The sequence below is a fragment of the Chenopodium quinoa genome, unplaced genomic scaffold (assembly GCF_001683475.1).
Source record: "Chenopodium quinoa cultivar QQ74 unplaced genomic scaffold, ASM168347v1, whole genome shotgun sequence".
In the NCBI taxonomy this organism is placed as follows: Eukaryota; Viridiplantae; Streptophyta; class Magnoliopsida; order Caryophyllales; family Amaranthaceae; genus Chenopodium; species Chenopodium quinoa.
The window spans coordinates 6,815,601-6,837,176 of record NW_018745024.1 but is presented as its reverse complement, the minus strand read 5'-3'; the positions used below and the strand labels follow the sequence as shown (position 1 = coordinate 6,837,176).

Genomic DNA, 21,576 nt, shown 5'->3' with positions numbered 1-21,576 from the left:
TAATAAGTTAGATTTAACGGAAAAAACATTATTAAGGTCACAGTTGTAAAACGGTGAAAGTAGAGGGCTACCAAAGATAATCGAAAAAAAGTTAGCTACCATATTGGAAATAAGTAATAGTAGAGAGCTACCATTGAAAATTTCCGTTTTTGTTTCACGGATTGCTATAAAGTTGTTTCATTGGTAAAAGTTTGTGGGGATCGACGTTAATCTTTCAATTACAATCTAACGAATCAGACGAAATTTTTTTTTACGGTTACAACATATCGATAGACCCCCTAGCCAAAGAAGGTTGTAAATCACAGGGATATGAAAGAGGGTATGAAGAATGTACGATTTGCAACAACGATCGTAGCTTTGTTGACATGATGTTTTTATTTGATTCAATTATCATGTACTATATTTGTTATATTTAAATCTCTTTGTATATGTCATATGACTTTATATATGAATCAATTTTATTACAAAAAAAATATTCTTTTCTCACACCTACTTGAATACGCATATAAACAACTAATAATTAAAAATAATTTTACTTTTAAATATTTTTTTTATACTATTTTACACAGTTTACTAGGTTGAAATGAAGAAATGTATTGCTAAATCTATAGAGTAACTTCCAATTACTATTGAATAATAAAACTTATAAAAGACTAAGTACTACTGTATTAATTACGAGTTTATGACCAAACCCATTATGACTTGCTACCCAATCAACCTAACGTGTTTATGATTAGACCATTTACAACCCAGCTTGTTCTAATTCGTTACTCGATCAACCTAATTTGTTAAAGTCATAACTCGATTATGACCTTCTGTTCCTACCTGCAATCCGATTAACTCAATTAGTTTAGGGCCCGACTTTCAATTTTGACCCAACTCGTTCTTACCCGCTACTCGATTAACCCAACTTGTTTAGAACTTGTCTCTAACTATTTGACTTGACGTGAATTGAAAATGATCCAACTCGAATTGACCCGCTCTGTTTTGAATTGAAATCTGCTTTAATTTAACTAAATCAATTTTCAAACCGACCTAGTTTAACCCAAATTGATTATAACCCACTCTGATTACAATTTGACCCAAATAATTTTCAAAATCGACTCTAGCTAACCCCTAGCTATTTAAATTTGTTATAACCCAAAATCGATAAACACAATTTGAAATCGAACCATAGACCCGAATGGACACCCATGAGTCAAATCCACTTATCTATCAAAACTCTATTTACCAAAACATCTTCACTTCTACTATCACACTGAGAGAGTGAGAGCAACCCGGCGTTCCAAAACCCCCAATCCTCCGGCCTCCATTTCATCCCCCCTCTCAAACAATCCCCAAACTTCACCACAAAAAAAATCTTAACACCCACTTCAACTCCACCCCCCTAAAAGAAGCGGGAACCTTGAAAACCTCCATTAACAACAATGGGAGCAAGCAGTGAACCATCATCAATGAACCCAGAACCCTTCTCCTCCGACGACCAACAAAAACAACGCTCCGAAATCTACACTTACGAAGCACCATGGCACATCTACTCCATGAATTGGAGCGTTCGTCGCGACAAAAAATACCGTCTCGCAATCGCCTCCCTCCTCGAACACTCCCAAAACCGCGTCGAAATCGTTCAACTCGACGATTCCACCGGCGAAATCAAAGCTGACCCTTCTCTCTCCTTTGACCACCCTTACCCACCCACCAAAGCAATCTTCACACCCGACAAAGATTGCTCCAAACCCGATTATCTCGCTACTTCCTCCGATTACCTTCGAATCTGGCACATCAATTCAGATTCCAACTCTGTTGAGCTCAAATCTCTTCTTAATGGGAATAAAAATTCCGAGTATTGTGGTCCTTTAACCTCGTTTGATTGGAATGAGGCTGAACCGCGTCGTATTGGGACTTCTTCGATTGATACGACGTGTACGATTTGGGATATTGAGAGGGAAACTGTTGATACTCAATTGATTGCGCATGATAAGGAGGTTTATGATATTGCTTGGGGCGGTGCTGGGGTTTTTGCGTCGGTTTCGGCTGATGGGTCTGTTAGGGTTTTTGATTTGAGGGATAAAGAACATTCGACTATCATTTACGAAAGTTCTGAGCCTGATACTCCTTTGGTTAGACTAGGGTGGAATAAGCAAGACCCTAGATATATGGCTACTATTATAATGAATAGTCCTAAGGTTGTTGTGTTGGATATTCGGTTTCCGACGCTTCCGGTGGTGGAGTTGCAGAGGCATCAAGCTAGTGCTAATGCTATTGCTTGGGCACCTCATAGTTCTTGTCATATTTGTACTGCTGGTGATGATATGCAGGCTCTGATTTGGGACTTGTCTTCAATGGGGCAGCCTGTGGAAGGTGGGTTGGACCCCATTTTGGCGTACACGGCTGGGGCCGAGATTGAGCAGCTTCAGTGGTCGTCGTCTCAGCCTGATTGGGTTGCCATAGCTTTCTCTAATAAGCTTCAGATTCTCAGGGTTTGATTGGTAGAGTAGAAAATTGATTGGAGATAAGTATAGCATATAATTAATTGTTTATGGAAGGAAAAAATGTTATTTGGTTGTTGCTATTGTGTTTCTGTTGTGTTTTGTGCTTAATAATGTTGGCATAGTAAGGTAGTGTTTAGGTTTGGATGATTAGTGACTATGTTATGATGTTATGTTTAGCATAGTTAGTGAGTCTTTGATGAATTGTGTTCTGTTTGTTTGACTGTATTGGAAAAATAAAAGTAAAAAAATGTGGTGTGATGTTGCAGAACGAAATTATAGACTAAAATAGGACATCGATATTGTTGCTGATTATGTTTGGGATTAGTATACATGTGACATAGAAAGAATGGTTGTCCTAGAAATGAGTTGAATTTAAACACGTTGAGGTGTGTTGTAATGTTGAAGTTGGACTGATGCTGAAATCTGAAAGCAGTTGCAAATTTTAAAGTTTGCTTCTTCAATGCTTGTTTGTAGTTACAATGGATAGATTATCTGCTGTGCTCTTTGATGCTAACCTCACTAAGCTTGAGTGGCTGAAGCATATAAATGTCATGGATTACCAGTTTCTGGTGGAGGTTACAATTTACTGAATGCCCTGGGAATATGTTTCAGTTTTCACTGATGTGCTACATGCTGTTGTTACTTGTAATATTTGCATGTTGCCGAACCGCCTATAAGTCTATAACTCGACTATGCTCAATTCTGTTGCTGAAGCCTGAAGTGGACTATAGCTTGAAGATGCTCAATTCTATGTTATTGCCTGGCCTACAATGCCCTGCACCATCACATCCGGCCACATACGAGTATCATACCATGCCCAATAACCAGGCTAGCCATGCCTTTTGGAGTTATGTGGCAGTCAATTCTTTAACCACGGATTTTAAAATTTATGTCTGCGACCTGTCTTGATTTGGTCATCATGCAGCCATTGTGCCTCGTCTGCCTAGCTCAGATTTAAACTTGTGCGTCCTTGTGAGAGCTACGGTGTATTAATTAAGCCTGTGTGTATTGTTATTACTAACGTATGCGACTATGCTCTCATTAAATGTGTATTATTCCCTTTAATCATCATCGACTTCTGTTAATAGTATATGATATCGGAGTTGCTTGATGATGTAAATGCCAGTTTTCATACTTCTCTTGCTAGTCAGGACTGCAGGAACTTTTTTTTATTTTTTATATTTTTTATATGAGAGAGGAGTGCAGGAAGTCCTTGATACGGAGAACTTCCGCCGTTTTTTTTTTTAAGTGCCCCATTGGCAATTTTGGCACTATTCATTTGATCTACTTTGATTAATGTTTGTGATTTATACGTAAAAAAAAAAAAAAAAAAGCCTTGTGGATACTTGTTAGATGTTCAATTGTTGTAAATTATATTTAATGATAATTAAAGAAATAATTGATTAAAATTTTGTATCGACATGCATGTCAGGTTAGTATGTCACTATGGGACACTTAAAAAAAAAAAAAATATATATATATATATATATATATATATATATATATATATATAGAGTATGTAATTTTGTTGCCATCAAAGGTCCATAAATGAGGCTAGATAGAAACAAAGCTCTGCAGTAAAACGGTTAATCCTGTTGATTAAAATTGAATTTAACAAGGATCGATGGATGGAGATTAGTGTGGCTTTTATTTATGCTGCTATGCATCGACTGGCCGTGATGGAGCTTGAAGTTTTGTGGCCAATCAACCAAATTGATAATCGTATAAATATAACTGAAAATCCCTTTGCCAAATTGGTCGTCAATTTGTTTTTTTTTTTCTTTTGGTGTTTAGAGAGTTATAAGGGCGGGTGACGATAATTGATACTATCTCCTAAAAGCTGTCAATTGTGATAATTGTATTAACGTTTTTATTTGAACTTATATATTCTGAAATTGTTTTATTTGTGCTTTTGTATAAAATTGTTTGAGAAAAATAATTTAAATCTATTTTGTCTGAACTTATGTGAAGTTATGAACTACTCCATACTTGTTTTTATTAAGTTAGGATGATTTAAAATAAGATGAGAAAGGAAGACCCTTGGCATTATATGACAAGCTAATTCCCTTTGGTAACATTGAAATTTTTAATTTTATCAGTGGTGAATTGCAAAAAAACTTATTATCTTTGGTAAACTCGTATTATTGTTTACCAAAGATAATTACAATTTTAATTAAAATCTTTAACAATGGTTAGTTTTTATATTATTTTAACAATTAAATTATATTATTTTAGAGATAATTTTTTTTTAGAAAAAAACAACTACCCTTTCCCCACCAAGCCAGCCAGCAACCAGCCACGACCAGTGTCCCATCCCCTTCCCTGAACGGCGCTGTAGGCATCATTTGAAGCACGCCTACTTAAGCATGTTGTGAGTATGCTTGACACTCAAAGGAAGTGGGAATTAACATATACGATTAGGGGCAAAGCAAAGTAGGGAGCCGCCAACAAGTTTTATAAGGAACTTGTAAACCGTTCACGGATCATTATAAGGCAACCGTGATTAAGGGACAACGAAGGCAACAACGATTGACTCGTGAAGGTTACACCCAATTCATAATCCATGAGATTACTAATTCCATATGGTTCAGAACCACGAAAGGAGGATCGGGGATGATGGTACGAAATGAGTCATGGAGTCACATTCGCCCGTATTGGCCTCTACTTGATTCTTATTGTGAAAGGAATTCCTGCGATCTCAAAGGCATACAAATAGGCTAAATTGGTTGAATGTTAATGCAACATATAATTATAAAATATCATGATCACTTGATTAAACAACAAGATTAAAAAGGAACCTAAGTCGGTCGTCCAAATAATCTTAATAGTCGTTATATTCAATTACATATTCCCTTTAACATGCAATATGGTGATCAATAAATATAATAGAATAAACATCAACATTGGAAGCAATTTAACCATAATAATAATGATTAGTACATGACAAACACAACAAAAACCGTTAGAAATATAAGAGGAACAAAAGAACACGATTCCTTACTTTGATTGCGTTTTCTTGCAATTATAATACAATAAACGCGGTAGTAACTTCAAGGAAAATAAATAATATAATGGAAATTAAATCAAATGAAAGTAAAGTTGATTTTGGGCCAAACCCTCAAACAGTTCTACCTTTCACGCCTTGGTTTGAATTTAGAAGTTCGGGTAAAGTATGGACACGGTACATGTTGCCATGACATGACAAAGCCTTTCGTTGCGCGACAATTATGTCGTGACACGATAAATGCCTTGTCTGGAATTCCGTCTAAACTCATTTTTATCTTTTTATTAATCATTAAGTACGGGATAATTTAGACGTCGTTTCATTGTTTCGGACTTATTTCATGTTTAGGGTTTTAATATTTATTAATCGGGCTTAATTAGTAAATGAAATGAAATGGATTAAAATGGTTTGGGCTGAAATGAGGGTTAGACTATGCTTTGACTAAATACTTGGACTGATCTATTGACTGATTTGTAAAATGTGTTTGACTGAATATGGATTTTAAGCGCTCTCAAGATTAAATACTCGACCCGACCAATAATGGCGGTGAAAGGTTGTTCATCATCGGGTTTGGTTTTGGGGAGACATTTTTAGATGTCTACAGAAGCCCCCACTTTGACTGAGTTTGTAGAAATGTGAGTTTCGAAAACGATAGTCAAAGTAGTCGATTGGGACGGAGAATGATTTAACACGTTCTACGATCCTAAACCACTTTGTCTATGCTGATACCTGCAGAAAAGCGTTAGTTTTACAAATAAAAGAGCAAAGGGATAGAATGCGTATTTGACACCCTTGCGTCAGCAGCAAACACGTTTGGTAGTTTTCAGCGCCTCGAGAAATCCACCAGATGATAGTTTTCCGCGCCTCGAGACCCCTATCGGGAATCACTGCCTCTCGAGCAATCCACTAGATGCAAGATGACAAGTTTGCGTGCCTCAGGAAACAAGTCGTAGATTCCTACGCCTCGAGCAATCCACTGAATGATGATCTTCCGCACCTCGGGAAGATTGATGTGCGATAGTTTCCGCGCCTTTGTGCCTCGAGTAGCTCACAAGTGAAATTCCATACTACGGGATTAACATTAAGTGTTCGCGCCTTTGGACACAATCGCCGACCTCTACGCCTCGAGAAGTATGCAACGATTGACCATTTTCCGCATTTGGGGAAAACCCTAGATCTACTGTATTTCTCTCGCTTCTCTCTCATTTTCGTCCTCTGTTCTCTCTCCTCAGTGAAACCCTAGTTCTCTCTCTGTTGTCTCTGTTTAATTTCTGTGAGAATGAGTTCCAAAAAAGCGAAGAAAGAGTCCCAAATTCGTCCAAAAAAGGGTGAGGAATCCACTCTGTACATCGCCCGTAGAGGATCTGGTGTTATGAAACCAGTTCGTCGCTGTTCTTCTTCGTTTTCTCGTTACTCTGGAGGCAAAATTGGGGCGAAATTATATTTTTCAAGCGACGAGGAGGAAGTTCTGGAAGTAGATCCGCTTAAGGCCGTCCCTGTTCCGGCGGAGGTGGTGGCTGAACTACCTCCTCCTGCTGTTGAAGTTGTCGCTGCTGAGAAAACGACGAATGAAAGCCCCAAAAATGCTGGTCATGACGTCGTGGTGACGTTTGAGAAGGTTTCAGGCGAAGGGGCGTCTCCACGGGGACAGAAGCGGCCTCAATCTATCTGGAAGGACGACTACAGTGACTGGGATCCCTGCTACATGGCATATTTGAGGGACAAGTACCCTCATGACTTTCCCCCAGATCTCTGAGTTTGCAGCGTAACTATTACTAAACCCTAATTTAATGAATTTTGCTTAAATATGAGTCCCTTTGACTGATTTTGGGTTGTGATATTCATTGCTTGTTTGTTATTGTTGGGCAAAACTGTTGTTGTTTGGTTGTAGTTTTTGAGTTGATTTTGTTGATTTCGAATTGGCATTGTTATTGATTGTGATTATAAAATGGGGGTGTTTGGTCGTCTGCTTATGTTGGTTGAAATTGTTGCTTTGGGTAAGGGAACTTTGTTGTTCTAAAGTTATATTGGGCATTTCACTTGAATTCATTGGCTGCATGTTGTTATGGTTATATTGTGAGCATGAATTGCTTGGCTTGTGTGGTTTTTTGATACTGCCTCTCAGTTGGTTGGCTTGTGTGGTGTTTTGTTACTACCTCTCAGTTGGTTATTGTTGATATGAATGTGTGGGTTGGTTATTGTTGATATGACTGTGTGGGTTGGTTATTGTTAATATGACTATGTTGGTTGGTTATTGTTGACATGACTGTGTGGGTTGGTTATTGTTGAGATGAATGTGTGGGTTGGTTATTGTTGAGATGAATAACCTGTGGAATATCTGTTGCCTAAGAGTCCCCACAGTTTGAGTCACTCCCTGCCATTGGTATTTTGTGATGATGCATTGAGTCCCTTTACCCACATTGCATCATAGATGTAGGTTTTCCATATGATGAAGGGACTCTTATGACTTGAGCCCATTACTTAAGGGAGCTCCAACATCTTCTAACAGAGGGTGTTGTTGAGGTGCCTGTTAATAGTGGCTTATATGGTTAAACCAATCCCATCTGATGGAAAAAACAGACAATAACCAACCCATACTTTAAACACATTGTGTACTTGTTAATGCTATGATTTCATTTGCCAAAAAAAATTGTTGATTGTACAAAGTTCCATTTCAATAATAAGTACCTACTAAGACTGCCTACCTACTATTTTTAACAAAATACACCTAACCATTACAAAACATACAAAAACTTAGTTTTCAACTTAATGGTTATGTGTGGCAGTCTTTGGTCTTCTGACTTGCCCTCTCATGTTTCACAAAAGGGAACAACCCATACTTCCCTGAGTGAATAAGTGTCCCATCTGCATCATAAAGTGGTTTGCCCACCATTCCCATGAACATTGCCTTTATCTTAAACCTTTTAGACTGTTGTGCTCTGTATGGGACCTCTTCATTTGGGGTAAGATAGAAAGTCCTTGTCTCTGGGTTTAGGTAGAACCACTTCTCATCAATGTGTATGTGATGTTGCATATCCATAATTGTAGGATCCCCCTCACTTGGAATTGGATGAATGTGTTGCAAAACCCACTTAATCCTTGCAGCTTTGTGATTTTCTGATAATGTTGGGTGATTACTTGCTGACACTGCCCTAAGTCTGCCCCTTTTCTTCAAACTGTGTATCACCATATGATGGACATGTAGAGCAGCACCATAGCTTCTGTTTGTGCGTGGTTCTCTTGTAAAGAGGGACAGACATAAGCCACTCATCAGAGTATTCAAATGGCTTGCGACCAGTTTTCCCTAACTTTTTGGTCCTCACATCCACAACTTCTCCCAGTTGCATGTGTTGTTTAATTACTTTGAGCCACCTGCTTGTAGTAGATTTGTGTACATGATGTTTCTTTTATAATGTGCTTCTGGAGAATTCTCCAGATTAAGGAGAGTTTGGGCACCATGAACGAGGAAAATTGAATGTTCTTCATTCAATTTTGGTAGTTGAGGAGTTGGGAAGTTGAATGATTTCTAATGAAATCAGAAAGGGGAGGGTTATTTTTGGTGGGAATGATTAGATTAGATTAGGTTAAGTGTATTTGATTAAATGTTAGATAAGTAGTGTTTAGGAGTTTAAAAAAAAATTCAGGAATAACTAAGGGTAAAATAGTCATTTCACCATTAAAAATTTACCATAATAGGAAATATTTTTCTTTGTTGCGAGTAATGTGTTACGGCTAAAAATAGTAATTGTTGCGAGTAAATTGTTACGGAGGGAGTATATTATTAAAACTCATGGCAAGATATGCTACTTTGTCATGTGTCACCAATTTTGCCATTTGGCATATGATGTGTCACCAAATCATATCAAACCATTTATAATTGAAAAACTTCATACATTAAAATCCATGTATTGTTTAATTTAATTGATAACCTCTTCATATGCATAGCACCCTATCTAAATTTCCCTTAGAATGTAACTTCAATCCTTAATAATTATAGAGCAAAAGGATTTTGTGCATTATGGAGTAGTATATATTTTGACATCAAATTTATTAAGAATTTATGTTAATGAAAAAAAAAATTATTTTTATAGTCAAACCAGTTCATATAAACAACAAACTACTTAAGCTATCATCTTAAGAAAAAAAAACCCGCCACTTAAGCTCTCGGTAACAAACAAATTTCAATTAAAGTAATATATTTATAATGACCCGGGGCATCGGCCGGATCAATAACTAGTTTTTTAATTGAAAAGTAAATATCTTTTTTAACGACTTGGTCAAATTTAATAAACGGTTAAGATCTAATTTGATACTAATAATAGCTACAATTTTATTGTAGCCGCTCAGCCATTTACCCTTTGCATTAAATACTTAATATATATATATATTTTTTTTTGAGAGGAAATACTCAACCCCTATCTTTATCAATTTAGGTTAGCGCCGTTTTCTAGGTCGTCTGCTCTGTTCTTAATACCTAAAATCCCCAGTAATTAATGCCAGAAGACTATGAATACCTTGAGGAGGTATGTTCCAGAGTCCAGATAAAACTTTATGATTTGAATCAACAATTTTGATTATTAATGGTATGGTGTTTGTTTGTGTGTTACAGATGTATGCTGAATCAGCCAAGGCTGATACGTTATCTGAAATAAAAGAATTTCATCGCTTTTGGGATCCAAGTTCTAGTTTAACAATGGCTAGTGATACTGGTTGTCTTACTGAATTATTTGAAGCAGAAGAGACTGCTTACCTTGCTGATTACTACGCACTCTCCAAAGAAATATCCAAACTTATTAAAATCAATGACAAGGATATGTTTGCATCTTTCATCGTTCGAAATCATGACAAAATTAAGGCTTTCCCAGCAAGCAAAGTGTTCGTGCGCCTTTGCATAAGTCGTGCTACTGCTTGTGTTGCTGCATTCCTTGATTCTGAATTCGGTAGTTGTGTTGATTTAAATGACGATAGAAAATATGGACAACCGTTGGTCCAAGCTGCTGGGAGGTTATCTTATAGCTTTGCTCACCTTCTTTTATCCCGCGGAGCTCTCGTCAACGACAACGATGTTTTCTGGAAAGCACTGAGCTCTCTTACATCTTATGACTGTGTCAGACGTTGGGCCGATCGTGGAGACTCACTCTTCAAGTTTATTAAATTACTGGAATCGTTGGAATTGGTGATGATTATTTTCCCTTAGTTTGTTTGATTTTTTTATTTTTTATTTTTTATTTTTATATAGCTAATTGTTTTCAAAACACGTGCTTTAATTACTAGTTTTTGACAAAGATTCCTTATGTTGTACCAGGATAAAATTCTTGACATTATCGAATTGCTGGCTTCACATACTGAACAAGCAAAGTTATTTGAACTTTGCCTATCGTTTATTCTGAATGATAGAATTATTTATTTATGCGTCTTACTCTATGTTTGTTGGGATAAGCTGCTGGTTCCGTCTTGTGATCTAGAGAATACCCCAATCGTGCAGTTTATATTGACGGAATTGGCACAACCATCAGAGCTTAAAATGTATAAGGAGGAGGATATTGCAAATGTATTCAATGTCATTGAAATTACCACAAAAGCTTTGCCTCCTCACAAAAAACCAACATATGCAAGATAGTCTCTTGAGCATCCCCACACATAGGACAAACAGTATCAACAGTCATACCTCTATGCATCAGAGAAACACGAGCAGCAAGGCCTCCCTTGATTGCGCGCCAGCAAAAAATTTTTAATTTTTGGGGGGAGGTCAGAATTCCAGATGCACTTCCAATCAAAAGCAATTGGGGGATTGGAATTGGAGGCTTTCGATTGAGCATGCTCCATACTCAACAGATTGTAGGCAGACTTTACAGAAAAGCATCCATTTCTTGACCAATGCCAAGACCACGAATCTGAGCTATCAAATAAGGGAATTGGGATGTTGATAATTTCCTTCACTTCAAGAGCTGAAAAATTAGAGTTCAGAATAGCCAGGTTCCAGCTTCTGTCAACCATCAGATCACGGACAGTGAATGGATTATCATCATTTGAGTTCCTATTGCTCACCACACGAAAATTTAGAAGGCTAGGCACCCAAGGATCCTTCCAAACATCAATAGTAGCACCATTTCCCACATTCTTCCTCATACCTTTTAACACATCCCTTGCACTCATAATCGATCGCCAAGTATAGCTCGAATGTGAGGCTATTTTCGCATCCATAAAGGAAGAGTTAGGAAAGTACTTGCCTTTTGAGGACCTTTGACATCAACGAGTCCTCCTTAGTAAGAATTCGCCAAGCTTGCTTTGCGAGAAGGGCTCTATTAAAAGCTCTCATATTGCGGAACCCAAGACCACCTTGACTTTTCGGAATATACAACTTTTCCCACGCCACCCAATTCATCTTTCGTTCTTCCCCTTTTTGACCCCAAAAGAAATTCCGGCACAATCTCTCAACTTCATTAAGTATGCTCACCGGGATGGTAAAACATTGCATAGAATAAGTAGGGATCGCTTGAGCTATTGACTTGATTAAAACTTCCCTCCCAGCTTGAGATAAAAAATTTTCTTTCCAACCCTTCAATTTTTCCAGATACGATCCTGAATGTTTTGGAAAACCTGCTTTTTAGAGCTACCAATAAATGTTGGGAGCCCTAAATATTTATCGTGACCCTCGACTGCCTTAAAAGATAACTTCATCTGAAGAATATTTTTCCGTTCTTGCTCAATGTTTCGGCTAAAGGACACCTCAGATTTATCCATATTCAGTTTCTGACCAGAAGCAACTTCGTAGGTTGAAAGAATTCCAAGCACATTTTCCACCTCTTCTTCATTTGCCCGCACAAACAAGAGACTATCATCCGCAAAAAATAAATGAGAAATCGGATTGACATTCCGACCAATTTTAACCCCATGAATAAGTCTCCTATTTTCAGCATCCCTAATCAGAGCAGATAAACCTTCCGCACACATAATAAACAGGAAAGGTGATAGGGGTCACCTTGCCTTAGCCCCCGGCTAGGCTTAAAAGATTTTGAAGGTTGACCATTCACAAGGACATCAAAAGAGGCAGTCGTAACACAATTCATAACCAAGGCCACATAGTTAACCGGAAAGCCCAATTTCAACATTATTTTCTCCAAAAAACTCCATTCATCCCGATCATAGGCTTTGCTCATATCAAGCTTCAAGCCCAAGTACCCTTTTTTCCCTTTTTTCTTCTTCCGGAGGTAATGAAAACACTCATAAGCAACCAACACATTATCTGTGATTAGTCGACCCGGAACAAATCCACTCTGTGATTCATGAATGATTGAAGGGAGAACCAATTTCAACCTATTTGCAAGCACCTTAGTGACAATTTTGTATAACACATTACATAAACTGATAGGCCTATAATCAACAGGAGACACACATAATTTCTTTTTCGGAATAAGCACAATGTGAGTCTGATTAATCGAACCTATATTGCCACCATTATTAAGAATATCAAGTACTTTCCCAACAACATCAACACCAACTATCTCCCAAAATTTCTGAAAAAAGATAGCTGACATACCATCGGGACCAGGCGCTTTAGTGGGGTGCATCTGGAAGAGAGCAACACGGACCTCATCAGCGGTGAACGGGGCCGCAAGAGTAGTACACTGTCTATATGTCACCTTTTTCTCCACTTTGGCAATGACCGGTTCAACTTCAATGTGACTATTCGAGGCAAAAAGATCAGTGAAGTAATCAACAAAAACAACCAAAATTTGCTCTTCATCTTTATAAACATTACCGGCCTCATCAGAAATTGCATTTATATTATTTTTCTCCGCTCTTTGCTTAACCTTAGTGTGGAAAAAGGTTGTGTTTTTGTCCCCATTTTTGAGCCACTCTTGACGGCTCCTCTGCTTCCAATACAACTCCTCACGGCGTTCCAATTCATCCATACGATCATCCAACGCTCTCATTTGGGCTATAACCTCATCAGTTTGAACCTCACTCATAAGGTTCTCCATCCTTGCTTGGCAGTCTTTTAATTCCTTCACAAAATCCCCAAATTTCTCCCTACTCCAAGCACACAAATTTGCCGAGGTAAAAGCAATTTTTGAGCATATATCACCACCCCTGTCCCACGCATGACTAACAATCTTGGCGCAATTCTCATCCCGCAACCACATCTCCTCAAACCGGTAAAGCCGAACCTTCTTCTTCTTCTTCTTTGGAGTAGTAAGGGCTTCCTTCACACAGAGTAAAATGGGAAGATGGTCAGAGCGCCTCTTGGAGAGATGAGTGACAAAAGAGCCCGAGAAATTATTCTTCCAAGCTTGATTAGCAAAAAACCGGTCTAATCTCTCTTGAACATTCTCACTGCCTCCTCTATTGTTGGTCCACGTAAAATCATGTCCCATGTACCCCATATCCTCCAACTGGCAGAACTGAATAACATCTCTCAAAATTTCAGCTTCTTCATTATTAAAGGCACGACCACCTTGCTTCTCACTTGAAAGTAGCATGAGATTGAAGTCCCCACCGCAACACCACGGCGCATCAGTGAAATCCATCAAATTCTTCAGCAACATACCCGTCTTATGTTTATTTTCGTCCTCGGGGTGGCCATAAATACCTGTGAATCTCCATCCTTCATGCATGTGAGAGTTAACCCAAGCATCAATATGGTTTTGTGAAAAGGAAAGGGTGGTAACATCAAGCTTATTTTTCCACAAAAGAGCAAGGCCTCCACTTCTTTTCCTCCCTTCACCAACACACTCCATGGTAAGAGAAGCATTAAAATTAAGCTTGTTCTTTATTTTTTCTAATTCATGCTTCTTCAATCTAGTCTCCGAAAGAAAAAGGCAATTGGGGGCTTTCAAGAAACACAACTCGTTTCAAGGCATTGACTGCAGAGGTGCTCCCCAGGCCCCTACAGTTCCATGATAAAATGTAAATCATTGGTCACCGAGAGCCCATTGTGTGGGGCTCGCCACTTGGTCAGCATTGGAAACGTGGGCTCTCTTGCTGTTTCTATCATTAATATCAGCCTCCAACAGTTCATCCGTGCTTATTTCCTCACTCCTCTCCCTCCTTTTTTCTCCTGAAATTTTCAAGTCAGTAGACATGCTATGATCACCTTCTCTTGTGTTTCGTTTCCATCCCTTGCCTTGAGATTTCTTTGTACTATTATTCGAGCCCTTAGTAGTCACATTTGACAGCAGAATTTCATTCTTTTCACCACTAGTAAATGTGAAAAATTCATCAGGTTTTTGTTGCACAATTTCGTTATCCTAATTTCCACTATTTAATCCAACCCCTTCAAGCCTGCTGACAACTTCATGAACATGAGTGCTTGGAGCATTTTTATTGACAGGTTGCTTAGGTTTGGTAATGAACAATGGTCTAGCACAACTAACACCCTCCTGCCCACCATCACTCTTCTTATAAGCAGCATTATACTTCCATGGGGAGGCCTTCAACCAAGACCCATAAGAAACCTCAAGTTCATCTATCTCCCTACACTCCTTACAGTCCTTCACACCATGACCCATTCTACCACAATAAAAGCAGAAGATAGGGGGTTTTTCATACCTCACATCGAAGCATTCCTCAAGACCTCCTCGCATCTTCAATCTGACAGACTTTAATAAGGGCTTGCTAACATCAATAAGGACACGAATTCGAATTGACTTATCAATTCCCACTTGAGCTGCATTGTCCATCTTCACAAAGGTTCCTAATTTATTCCCAATCTTCTCCACGTTGCTTAGGTTTAAGCGCCCTTTCAATGGGAGATTATAAACCCTTACCCACATAGGGAGAGCGTGCAAGGGTATATCAGAGGGCTTAGTCGAATCATTCGTCTCGCCAAGAACCAAGGCATGTCTATCAAAGTGCCAAGGTTGGTCTTCTAACACCTTATACTTATCCCTCCAATGGTGAAATTGGAACATGAACATATTTTTACCAATGTTCGATATCTCGACTCCATGCTTAGGTTGCCAGACATCTTTCATTGTTGTTATGAATGCGTTAACATTAACGTTGCGGTTTGTTCAGTTTTCCCTACCAACGCAAGTTCAATCCGAGCGTCCTCATCCTCTTCTCCATTATCATCCCACTCAATTGCCTCCTCAGTATCTCCCTCCTTCGATAAAGAAGCAATCGCCTCATCGTTATTATTAGAACCAATTAATGAAAGATTTTTTTCTTGATTTTCCATAATCAATGATTAGCACAACGAAAGACACAAAAACTAAGATTAAAACTCGAAAAATCGAGAAAAATCCTCAAGAAAAGGAAACCCTAGTAGAAACTAGAACAAAACCCTCCCAAGGAAAACCTAGAGGGAACCCCACGTATAATGATTTTGCTTGTCGACCTTTTGCTAATATCTAACCTTTTATTTATTCGATTGTCGCTGCAATTAAATATGAACAATTTGAGATTTCACCAAGTAAAAAAAAAAGATTAAAACTTCTTTTTTTTAGCTTTCTAAGATTTAGTGCAATACTTCTTCCTTTACTTAAATGACATTATGGAATCATCCAAAAATTTGTTTAGTGTTAAAATTTATAACATTAAAAAAAATATTTTTATTTACAAATTTGCCATTTCAGAAGCATAATATTGAGAAATCTCATTGCTACAAAGTTTGATATGCTTTATTGATATGGTTACACAACCTTACTTTCTTGAAATGAGTTATAATCAAATCTTAGGTTTAAAAACAAAGGTAAAAGTTATCTTCAATGATTCCAGGCCCGTTCCTAGCAATCTATAGGCTCGGGATAGGATGATAAATTGAGGCCCCTTAGACGCCATCAATATGTACAAATTTTTACCTACATCCCACAGCAGGGAACACTTCCTGCACCCCCACCCCTGCGCGTGCTCCGCCCCCGCCCCTTTTCATTTATGAATTTCCTGCAAATTTTTATAACATGTTCATTTTTGTTCATTTATGTATCATTAGATATTCATTTTAACAACAAGGAGTTTTTGTTCAAATTAATATATTTTCTGAATTGAATTCTAAGATTTTTCTGTAAAAAAAAAAAGGAGAGAAAATTTATTTATAAGGATTACTGCGTTCAAATCAATTTTATTGTAAGAAGCATTGCATCATCTAATGTTCATTTTTGTTTATTCGTGTTCAACAAATGTTCATTTTTGTATCATCAAATGTGCATTTTTGTACCATCAAATGTTCATTTCAAGAGCTATGTGTAAGATTCATAGTAAGACGTATAGTATACAAATACATACGTCTTAGAATTCTACTTATTTAAATAAAACGTTGTTAAAAAATAATTTCCAATATAAAATAAATTTAATTTAATTAATTACAATAATAACGCATTTTTTTATATAACTATACTATTAGATGTAATAATTATTTCATAAACATGAAAGTGAACCAAATGTACATATATGTCTTGTTAAAAGAACATTTTTTGTTACATTTGATATAATAAAGTGTATATATGTATATTCTCCTTGTTGCACCTCTAACATATATATGTGTGTTTTCCATGAAATATATAATATGAGCACAGTATATTTATCGCCTTCAACTTCCTTACTTGATTATCCTGTACAATAAGAGATCGATCAAGTTTTATTTAAAAAAATAAATAAATAAAAAATTATAACAACACATCCCAAACAAAAGTACGTTAAATATAAGGATTTAAAATTGAACTTTAACGCATTAATAATAATTACAAATTTAGAAATGAACACACTATAAATATATAAAAATATTTCAACATGAAAATGAAAACGTATAAAATCTAAATGAACATGTATTAAATTCTAAATGAACATTAATTCAAAAGAATATCTATAAATGTAAATGACCATTAAAAATAATAATCCAATATATCAAAGTACAACTTATTATGTATTGATATTAAATGTGAATAAAATACCATAAGATTAAATTATATTTCAAAATAGAATCACCAAAGGTTTATGATGAATGAACAATATGTGATTTATTTTTGAACTTTTTTGACATGTGAATGAACGACATTAATATATATGTGTGAATATACACATATCCAAATGAACATCTATGTATCAAATTCGAATAAGCATCTATCAATATTAGAGCTAAAATGTATGTAATATAATATTCAAATGACGCTCATGAGCATATAATTTAATATGAAGTTAAACATATATTATTATAGTCTATGTGGATATTTTCAATATTAGAATGAACATGTACATATTTACATTAAATAAACATATGTTTAAATACCGGTAAACATTCATTAATATGTAAAGATCATAAACAAAATTAGGGTAATCTTCTCTCAAGAATGAACCCTAGTAGATGTAAGGTGAGAATGTAAATGATCATATTATACTACTATCATAATGAACATATATCAAAATGAAAATGAACATTTACTGAAAATGAACATTTGTTCAGCAACCGTCTTCTCTGACGGAACCTTCAAAGTGTTCTTCTCTGTTTCGTTTCTACAAAAATACCACCAAATATAGTAGATTTTAGTCTATTTTGCACAAAAATAAGTGTATTTATAGTAGATTTTGTTTTAAAATATCAAAACGCAAAAAAAAAATTTATATATAAAATATAGGGTTTACACTCAAAATTCTAATTAAATGAACAAATTCTTACTTTTCTTTTTCGGAATTTAGTTGCGATTGACGAACTTCATTTCTACTGTCAGACATTTTTAGATGTTTTGATGTAATTTGCAGTAATTTCGAAGCAATTTGTAGTGAGTTTCATGTAAAATTTTGGTTTTGATGTGAGAGAATTTCATGAAAATAGGTTTGAAATGAAGGTTTTGATTTTTTTTTCCCTTTTTGTATATAAATGTGAGGAATGGGCATTTACTTGAATTTACCGTGGTTAATGGGTGGTAATTATATGGTTAGTGGGGTGTGGGTAAGGGTTTTATTGTAATTGGTGGGGGGGAGGGGGGAGTGGGGGAGGTAGTTATGGCTACAAGGAGGTGTAGCCATTGTAGTTATTCTTATTATTAGGTCTCGTCTTTTGGGCTTTGTAATTATAATCCACTAGCTGTTGCTTACGTTTTATAAGAGGAACGGTAGTAGACAAGTAGTGTATAACTGTATAAGGGAGGTGGTAGGACTCCCAGTTAGGCGGTTACTGTGCCTATAAATGTTGACTTTTAGGTTGCTTTTGGGGAGCTCTTGACGTAGATTAGTAGTATAACTAGTATTAGAGTTTTACTTCCTTTTGTTTTCTTTTCCTTATTCTTAGTTTTATTATTTCTCTGTATTACTTAGTTTTAATATTATTTCATTGTTTTCTCTTTGTTTAATTATTTTCATATTAGTTTACAATTATTGTTTTTAATCATGCATTCTTTATATGCTTTGATTAATTTAGATTTAAATATATGTGAGTAGTTTAATTCTAGGGTTTGGGGATCCATAAATAATATAAAGGGTAATTTATTATTGTTGATTGTCAATGCTTGATTAATTTCCTATTGATTCGAGAATTGAGAGATGAGAAATGATAGGCATGTTAATTTATAAATGATTAAGTCAAGATTCGAGAGATGCGATTTAATACTGGTAAATTAATTCTGTGATTGTAATACGTAGCGAAATCCCTTTATGATCTGATTAATTGATGCAATTGGTGATTGATTTTTGTGTTTACCCTAGAATATTATTTATTGGTGAACCTATAAGCTTTTATTTATTGATTTCTCCCTACTTTTATTCGCCTTAGTTTAATTCCCTTCACAACAATTTGGTTTCTTAATAACTTAGATTATATTAATTAACTAGTTTTGTGCCAGTGCGATGCCCGGGTTGTTTATTGAATTTTAAGATAAAATTTTAATCAATTAATCTATATGTCAAATTTTAAAACATATCATTGATACAAAATTAGTTAGGAATTGATGTGTTTTTGTGACGATTTAAATTAATTTCCTTCTCTTATATAATATTCATTTTAGCTCTATTCAGTTCAGTACGTACAGCTCCAATCAGTTCAGTTCAGTTCAACTCAGTTCAGTAAATGTGAACAAACCCTAATAATAATAATGTTGGTGAAAAATATTTTTTGACCCGTAACATGAAATAATGACCATATCCGAGATAACTCGTGACTCGACCCAATTAACAGGCCTACACGCAGTAATAAAATTATATTAGATTGTGAAATATATTATTTTAATTGATTAGAATATATTATAAATAATGGATGTGGTACATTTTGAACTAATTCCTCCGCTCCAAAAAAAAAATATTGTGATACAAAACATAAATTTATATGATAATTTATGAGAGTTATAATCTAATAATTTTTTGAATAAAATTATAATTCAATTTGTACATATGAAATATTGGTACTTTATCGAAAGTAAAACTCTAAATTAACAATTTTATCCTAAAATTCGATAAATTTGATTGAAAATAGAATTCTAAACTAACTTTTTTATCTTACAAATTGAATTCTATATAACTCTATCCTACGTGGCGTGTGACACTTGGCGAAAATTTAGAATGCCAAGTGTCGTTGTCTCGTCGCTGGGCTAAAAGTTTAGCTTTATATATTAGTTACTATTTTGTGCCCGTGCGATACCCGGGTTGTTTATTGAATTTTTAAATAAATTTTTAATTTATAAAATTATTGATACAAAATTAGTTAGGAATTGATGTGTTTGTGACGATTTAAATAATATATTAGGCATGTAATGACTAAGAATAATAATATTGGTGAAAAACATTTCTTGACCCGTAACCTGAAATAATGACCCTGTCCGAAATGACTCGTAACCCGACTCGATTAACAGGTATAAATAGTGGATGTGGTATATTTTGAATTAATTCCTTCGCTTTTAAAAAATATTATGATAAAAAAAGATTTGTATGATGATATATGAGAGTTAAAATCTACTTATTTTTTAAATAAAATTATAATTCAATTTGTACATATGAAATATTAGTACTTTATCGAAAATAAAACTTTAAATTAATAAATCTATCCAAATTTGATTGAAAATAAAATTCTAAACTAACTTTTTAATCCTACAAATTGAATTCTGTGGCGCGACACTTGGTGAAAAATTGGAACGCCAAGTGTCGTTGTCTCGTCGCCTGGCTAAAAGTTTAGCTTTATATATTAGTTATATGATTAGGAATAAGAAGACTTGTTTCCCTGTGGATTCAACCCTACATCGGGAAGTTTTTTTTCCCAAGAATTTGGAGCGCCACATAGGATTTCACGTAAGATTATGATTTTTTTTTTTAAAAAAAAGTGCCACGTAGCACCACGTAATATTATGATTTTTAAAAAAAACCCTAAAATTTTTTCTGTTCTCTCGCTTCAAACCTAGCCACCATATTAAAACTTAGGGGCTTCCATCGATTTTTATCAATGGTAAGCCCCAAATTCTTCTCTAATTTAATCTTTTTGGCCAATAAAGATCACCATCAGTATAGTGGTTATAGTAAGTCCCTCCATGTAGGGTTTAGTATTGTTTATTCGTTTGTTTTTAGTGTGTGCAGGGATACAAATTTGGAAGATTCCTCTTGCAAATTTGAGGAATTGCGCGTCTGTTGGTATAGGGGTGCAGATTTAGAAGATTCGTCTTGCAAATATGCAGATCTTGATGACCAATCAAGTTATATCTCTTTTGTGACTATACATCAATGGAGTTGTGTCAAGAATGATGCAAAGAAATGTAAAATTATCCAGGAGCAGTTCAGAAGTGATGCCATTAGTTTAGGGGTATTAATTCTTGTATTGAGAATTTAGATCTCTTAAGGGATGATTGTAAGTGCCAAATGACTATTATTATTTAATGAAGTCACCCCTCCCTATTACATTCAAAAATAAAATTATGATTTTAAAAAGTGTCATGTAGGCTTATGGTATTAAAAAATTTAACTTGAATAAAGTATTGCTAAAAAATCGTATTTAAAAAACTGGTCTTTATCATTAATAAGGAACTTTTGACATTTTCTACCGGGGAAAACACCTCGCTTCATAGTTACTACCGGTTTAAATTTATTTTTTACTTTGCTACCACCTAAATCAGAGTTTGTTCAAAATCACTACCACTTAACATTAATGTTAGTTGAGACGAACAC

At 35.6% G+C, this 21,576-nt stretch overlaps 1 protein-coding gene across 1 annotated transcript; it reads left to right on the top strand.

The window, feature by feature from the left end:
* The first annotated feature begins 1,126 nt into the window (after positions 1 to 1,126).
* Positions 1,127 to 3,563, top strand: LOC110708422 (WD repeat-containing protein LWD1-like). The gene has a single exon (XM_021886547.1). The coding sequence runs from the start codon at positions 1,428 to 1,430 to the stop codon at positions 2,484 to 2,486; it is 1,059 nt and encodes a 352-aa protein (XP_021742239.1). The 5' UTR covers positions 1,127 to 1,427; the 3' UTR covers positions 2,487 to 3,563.
* The last annotated feature ends 18,013 nt before the right edge of the window (positions 3,564 to 21,576 follow it).

What these genes read in the sequence shown, in the direction of transcription:
- LOC110708422 (XM_021886547.1), top strand. Translation starts at nt 1,428, where the DNA reads ATGGGAGCAAGCAGTGAACCATCATCAATGAACCCAGAACCCTTCTCC.